The 7,712-nt window shown below is 40.1% G+C and overlaps 1 protein-coding gene across 1 annotated transcript; it reads right to left on the bottom strand.

Moving 5' to 3' along the window:
• Positions 1–6,672: 6,672 nt before the first annotated feature.
• On the bottom strand, positions 6,673–7,161 carry LOC149195862 (uncharacterized). Its single transcript, XM_089408047.1, has one exon. It carries the CDS (start codon positions 7,159–7,161, stop codon positions 6,673–6,675), a length of 489 nt encoding a protein of 162 aa, XP_089264173.1.
• Positions 7,162–7,712: the final 551 nt, after the last annotated feature.

Below are 7,712 nucleotides of genomic sequence, written 5' to 3'. Positions count from 1 at the left end.
CATATGGCACTCTAGTACTTCCCATTTATCACTATACAGATTGAGGAGGGTCTCAAATATTTGGGATACAGGTTAAAACCATCCAACTACCAGATTGCAGACTGGGTATGGTTGGAAGCCAAAATTGAAAGAAGATTAAATATATGGCATCACAGGTGGTTGTCCAAGGCGGGGAGACCGATACTCATCAAATCAGTCCTAGGGACCACCCCGATTTACTGGATGTCATTGGCCTGGATCCCGAAGGGTATTATTAGAAGAATACAACAACTATGTTGTAGATTTCTTTGGAGGGACAAACAAGAAGGTCACATATTTGTCTGGGCTAGTTGGGATAAAATCACAATTCATAAGAAATGGGGGGGATGGGGATTGAAAAATCTAGATTCCTTTGCATGTGCTCTGGAAACAAAGATGGGATGGAATGTTCTATCATCAAAGAATCTTTGGGCAGATGTTATTTATCAGAAATACATCTCTTCCCTACAACTACTTGATTGGATCAGGCTTCCTACATGGGACATGACCAACATATCAACAGTCTGGAGGGCAGTCCTCAATACATTGGACTACGTCAGGGATGGATTGACCTGGAATATTGGCAATGGAAGTTCAGTCAGGATAGGAATTGACCCTTGCATAGTATGTGGGAATGCTCACCTACTACCACAAGGGTTGATACAACATCTTTCAGATACAGGCTACACCAATTTGGCACAAATCGCAGACCGAAACACACTGATATGTTCCGGTAGACATGAAAAAGTTCTAATACATTGGGCATTCCCCCACATTGGCTGGACAATTGGCAGAACTATATTATAGCATTGAAGGAATCACATGTTCGGGTAACTGAGATGGATTATGAACTAAATTGGTCATACTCACCAAATGGGAAATACTCTCCCAAATACGGATACCTCCATATTACTGTAGATCACAGACCCTTCACTTTGGAATGGTGGTGGTTTGTACTATGGAAGCTGAAGGTCAAACCCTGAGCAAATCTGTTTATGTGGTGCATCCTCCGAAATAATGTTCCTACTGTAGATAATTTACAAAAACAGACCTTTCATGGCCCATCATGGTGCGTTTTATGCAAAGAGGAAACATGTGAGAATATATTCCTAAATTGCACTACCACTATTTCCATCTAGGTCGAGTTCACTGCACAACTTTAGATACAGAACAATTGGCAGGGTCCAATATTCAGGTGGCATGGCACCAATGGTGGAAAAATTCTCACACTCACAGGTGTCGAAACATGCTTGTTATGGTTAGTTGGTGTATCTGGCTATAGCGGAACAAGATAATATTCATAGACACTGCACCATGTTGGGCTCATGCCATTTCTCACCTCATCACAACATACCATTGTTTATTGGAGGAAACCCGAGAACCACTTGGTCACAACATCTTTGTAGAAAACATAGATTATGACATCCCTTAGGCTTATTTTGATGGTTCGGCACAACAACATGGTTGTGGAGGAGGTATACTCATTCATATCACATGCTCCCACATTTTCAAGATTCAAATGGGATTGGGGGGGGGACAAATAACTTTGCAGAATTAATATCCCTTTGCCACTTATTATACTTTGCTCTTGTCAAAGGATGTAGCAAATTGCAGATATTTGGTGACTATCATTATTAAATGGCTTAATCAACAAACTGTTTGTCACACACACACACTCTGTCACATACTGATGATGCATTGAGATTGAGAACACATTTTGACACTATTTCTTGGCATCATATATACAGGGAGCGCAACTATGTTTCCGACATGCTATCCAAGGAGGCATCACACCAACCAAAGGGGGTATGGTTGATCCAAAAAGAGCAGTATTTGGACACTTATAGCTACTACCATCGCCCATTCATGGATGAGCAATATTGACAGGGCCAGGGGCCCTAATTTATGAGTATTTTTTGGCACAATTTTGATGTAAATTTTTGAATTATAGCATATGCTTATGTCTATATATTACTGAACTTTTCATATGTAAATATTTATAACTGTCTCCTTTAGATGGGATTGACACATTTTTTGAGACAAAATAGCACAGATAGTGGCCAGACCACTGATACGTCATATGCTATCAACCATTTTCAGCATGTAATTTTCTAATTTAATGAAAAATATGATTTTTCCATGGGAAATAATTGTAAAAATAAAACTCATAAAAATAAAACTCATAAAAATAAAATAAAAAATTGTTTATTTAATGTTTTAAATTAACAAATAAGTAAATATTTATAATTAAAATATAATTAATGAAACATACTCTGATGGGGTGGATAAGCATGGTGGTATGGATGAGGTTGTGATCGGTCCTGATCGTCCCACATGTTCATAACTTGACATATGGTACACATAACATGCAAGTGGCGTAAGGTGCGTGGAAAGTTTAAGAGACATAGCGTGGGGTTTATAGTCTGTATGGTGGTTTGACTTTGGCAATGGTTATCTGTGGTTATGGGCGATAGTGAGGGTGGAAAAGGTAACGTCGAGTATGCACAGGTCACAAACATGTGCATGCTTACCAAACTAGTCTTTTCTGAGTGCAAGGACATTACAAGTTGGAGGGATTTGTGTTGTGGTTGCTAAGGGGTGAAAATTCGTAGGGTTTGGGATCTTGGTGAGCAGAAGGCTGGTGAATTTCCCTGCTATTGGTTAGGAGATTAGAGGAAGAGCATTCTTTTGCATTGTGTCATTGCGAAAATCAAGAGGGGTTGGGGTTTTTCTTCTAATAGTCTGGTAAGCTCTTTGGTCCGGCTTCTTTGACTTTGGTAGTTTAAATGTGGTGAGTGTCTGTTCTTTTTATGTTTGTTCCTTTGCGCGTCGTGCATAATTCAATGGGGCTCTTTTTGTTCATCATCGAATCTATAGTGTATTTTTTTTTTGTCTCTAGGTTGCCTCAGGGCCGGGGGAGAGGTCATTTGTTGTTGTTCCAAGGCGCTTAGACCTTTGGTTGTTGGGGGTTCTATTCCCAAGGAATGCCCTTGGGCTTTAGGGTATGTTCTTTTGGTGACCTTTGCGGAGGTGTGCATGGTGCTTGGTGGCTTTGATATTGTTGAGCTTAGAAGTGGGGCTTTATTGTCGGTTCACGACTCTTAGATTGGTGTGCATAACTAATATTGGTGGTTTGCGTTGCTCGGAAAAATGTTAATGCAACGGGGGCATGCATGACGTAGAGGGGGGTCTTGTGGGCATTTGGTGGGACGTGGAGGCCATGTGGGGAGATGAAGGGTGATGGAGGTGACGAGGTTGCATTTGAGGGAGAGTTGGTCCATGATCGTGTTCTGCAATCCAGTCATGTGGTCGTGCCACCTTCCCTGGACTCTTTGGACATGTAGATTTAGAATGTGAATGCATTCCTAGTGGAAATGGGGCAACAAAGGCATGAAGACTGAAATGAAGTAATAACGTTCCTTAATGATTTGTAACACAATCAATGGGAAATCCTTGACAGGTCAGCCTCACTTAAATGGAGCCAAAGACGAACTAATGAACGACTAGATCAGATTAAGGGCCGGATTGATTACCTGGAGTTCCATGTTCACAGGGATCCTCAACCCCTAGACATTCCTAGAGTTGGCCAAACACTAATACCTCCTCAAAATTTGTGATGGCGGTGCACAACATTTGTATTCTCCTTATGTTTTGGGTGCTTTTTGCATTTTATTTCAGGGTTCGATGTAAATTTTGGAATTTTGCTATAATTTTTTGTATCTCTCTCCTGGCCAACAAATTCGGTAGGAGTGAGGTCGAGAGAGAGGTGGAATTCAAGCAAATTTGTTGTAACATTTTGAAAAGTTAATAAAATTCATTTGGTCGACAAAAAAAATTTAATGAAACATAATTAATGTAAAATTTAAATATGAATGTATTACTATACTTCCCTGTCTTGGGCAAGGATTAATAAAATTTGTGGAAACTCAAACCAACCTAGATCCATCTTAATTTACCAAGCATAGAGAGGGATCAAATCTCTTTTCACATCTCAAGAGATTTGATCTCTCTCTAGGCTTGGTAGGTAAAGAGTTAAGATGAATCTAAACTAGTTTAATTTCCCTCTTTAAACATACTATATTCCACAGTAATACCATGGGTCAATATCATGGGTTCTCATAAACTTAGAGCTCAAAAGCCACTAGTAACTTGACCAAGTCAAGTTTACCTAAACTACTCAGCAAAAAATAATTAAAATAATAATAACATAAAAAATAATTAAAATAATAATAACATAAAGTTATTTTTATTTATTTTAACATGAAATTATTTTTATTATACCTATTTTCAGTTTTGCCTTTGACTACATGTTAATTTTCCTTTGAGCAAAAATTTAGGTTGTTTATCCATAGTTTAACATTAGAAATTCAATTTTCCTTATTTTTTATTATTATCTAAATTTATTAATTTGTAAGGTGATTGGTTGATGTCTTATTATAGGTTATTTAGTAACTTCCATTTTTTTTAGTTACTAATTTTTATTTTTTATTTTATTTCATTTTTATTAAACTTTATTATTTTTTTGTATTATTTCCATTTCCATGAATTATAATTTTTTCTCCATATTTTCAATTTATAGTGACTTATTATTATATTAAAAACATATTTTAATAAATTTAATTATAAAAAATATATATTAATAAGAAATAAAAACACATACACATATATAATAAACATATATATTAAAGTGTATATATGTTTTTTTTTTCACAAGAACGACTATGGATTATATTAGCTGGTTGGCCTAATTGCCAGAATTCTGATTACAATGGGAGTTGTCCAAGTCCAAATAGAACCAACCTCCTGAAGTATTGAAGGGTTTGTATTCCTATTCTAGCACTTTTTAGGTTCTACAATGGAGTTGATTTCTGTAATTTGCCCAAGCTTGAAAATGCAAACAAACTGATTTAGAATCAGGCAATAAAACATAGCTGCTAAAATGTTTATGGAATTGGGTCCCAAGTTTCTTCCCCGTCCCTTATCATTGCCCCGGCGGAGAAAAGAACGGCCTTATTTGCTTCACGATCTGCTTCTTTATTATTTTCTCTTAGTACATGAAAGTATTTCAGGTTTTGGAACAACTTTCCCAAGCTTCTAATTCTTTGAATATGCCTTGCTAATCTTAAGTCTCGGGGGGCAGTATTGGTCACCATGAGCTTTATGATCACTTGAGAGTCCCCTAGAATGATTGCCTCCTTGATTTCTAGACTCAATAGCAGCTTGAGACCTTGATAAAGGGCCAATGTTTCCGCTTGTATGCTGGAATTAAACCCTAGCCCCCAGGCAAAGATATGGATCAGAGTGCCTTCCATGCTATTAACCGTTCCTCCTGCCCCAACCTTGCCAGGATTTCCTTTTGCTGCCCCATCGAAAAAGAGAGAATGAACCTTATGGTTGGAGATCCAGTCTCGAAACTCTTCCTTTTTTATCCCCCTTACTTGCCATTCCTCAAAAGGAATAATGCTTCTGTTGGCTTGACGGAATTGAAGGTTTAAGGAAGTCCCCCAAATAATGTTGAGTTGACTAAGATTTCTTTTAGCTGGATTTTTATCTTAGCCACTACCACTTTGGCATCATGCTGGGTATTTCTGAAAATTCTGCTGTTCCGCTCTAGCCAGATTTGCCAACAACAAATTTTGAGGAGGGAAGACCAGGCAGCCTTTATCACTTTATTTTTAGAAGGGGGAGCTGGATATCTATTCTGCCAGTTAGTGAAGAGTTCGGATATGGAGGCAGGTAGTTCGAAATTTGGATTCCAATGCTCCATCAGTTCTCTCTAGACCTGCTCTGAAAATTTGCATTTTAATACCAGATGGGTGACACATTCCGCCTTCTCTCTGCACAACGAGCATCTAGACGGGCATAGATGCCACGCCTCTGCAGGTTCTCGTCGGTGAGTATTTTACCGTGACAAAGAAGCCAATTGAACATATCGATCTTGAGCAGCGATGGAATGTCCCAAACTGTTTTCCACAGGGTCAGGTCAGGAGGAACATACGGGATTGCAGCAAGATTCGAGTAGCCACACGACACAGTATAACCCGCAGCTAAAGAGGCCCAACCTCGTCTGTCTCTCCTACGAATGTGTGAAGGGGCAGCTCCGTTTAACAAGTCGCAGAGATGACTGACGTCCTGAAGAAGTTCCGCCGGTGGATCGAGGAAGTTCTAGCCAACCCAACGCGTCCCTTCCCACTTGGAGATGTCCCATAGAGTGTGTTTACCTGTATTTGTGATCCAGTCATGCAACTTCTTCATGGAATGACAATCCCCAATCGGATCGCGATCCATTATGCGATCTGACCATATGTTGATTTTTTTCCCATTTCCAGGGATCCAATAGGCCTTGGAACGGATCAGAGGGGTAGCTTTAGAGCTGAGTCTGGCAAATGAAGAGGTGCCTTGGGGAAGAGGCCCGTCCAGACATCTTGACCTCTCGCCTGTGAAGTATTTCCTCCAGAGCGCTAGCTGAGCCCAGCCAGGCTTGGGCGCTATGATTTTCCAAAGTAGCTTAGCTCCCATGGCGATGTTTTGAAGGGGAAGCTTCTTGAAGTTTAGGCCTCCCTTCATCTGAGGTTTGAGGATTGTCTCCCAGTTGACCAGGGGGGATTTCCTCTCGTTTTGCTTACCTCCCTTCCAAAAGAAATTTCGAATGTGCTAGTCCATTTTCTGAAGGATGCCGACAGGAGCTAGAAGCACAGAGAACTGGAATAAAGGGAGACTGCAGAGAACAAATTTGATTAGGACTGTCTTGCCTGCAATGTTTAACCAATTATAGCCCCTTGCCTGAAGTTTGACCTTGAATTTTTCTAGCTGAGGTATCCAGTCCCTGCTATAGGCACGCTTGAGGAAGATAGGCATTCCTAAATACTTAAATGAGGTCCATACAACAGAGGCAGCAAATCCTAAACATCTGGCAATGGAGTTGAGCATAGGGGGCGAGGTATTCCAGCTGTATATGTGACACTTTCCGTTATTAAGACAGCTTCCAGCCATCATGCCAAACTCATCCAGAGCCTCTTTGAATCTAGTGGCTGAGTGGATTGCAGCAGCCCCAAGAAGCAGTGTATCGTCTGCAAACAGGGCATGATTTATGTTCTGAACTCCTCTTGCAATGCAAATCCCTGGAATCTCCTGATCTTGCATTTTTTTGTTTAAGTGAAAGCTGAGAAGTGAGGCTTGGATAACAAACAACAGAGGAGACAGGGGGCAGCCCTGCCTTAATCCTCTTGTAGCTTTAAAGAAACCCGCAGCTCTGCCATTAATTAAGGGGGATATCCATGGCTCCGAGATGCAAGCCCAGGTCCATTTTATAAAGCTCTCTCCGAATCCAATTTTTTTAAAACATTCAACAAAAAGCTATGCCTAACACGATCAAATGCATTTGCTAAATCCAGTTTGATGGCCATACCTCTTTCCTTGCGTTGGTGACTGGATAGGATTGCCTCTTGAACTAGAATGAAGCTATCCACCAGCTGTCTTCCATGGATGAAGCCCCCTTGATTCTCAGGAATGATTTTAGGGAGGATGTGTTTCAGCCTGCTAGCAATGATTTTGGTGATCAGTTTGTAGCCAATATTACAAAGAGAGATGGGGTGAAATCTGTTGAACGAATTGGCGCCCTTCTCCTTAGGAATAAGTGCAAGGAACGAGGAGTTTGTGCTTCCTCCAATTTTCTGGCAATCTTTCGATTTTTG

Source organism: Pinus tabuliformis, chromosome 2_2 (genome assembly GCF_031772625.1).
Source record: "Pinus tabuliformis cultivar Carrire ecotype Pingquan chromosome 2_2, CPIR1, whole genome shotgun sequence".
NCBI classification, from domain to species: Eukaryota; Viridiplantae; Streptophyta; class Pinopsida; order Pinales; family Pinaceae; genus Pinus; species Pinus tabuliformis.
Note: the sequence above shows the minus strand (reverse complement) of the source record. Positions and strands in the feature narration are given on the sequence as shown.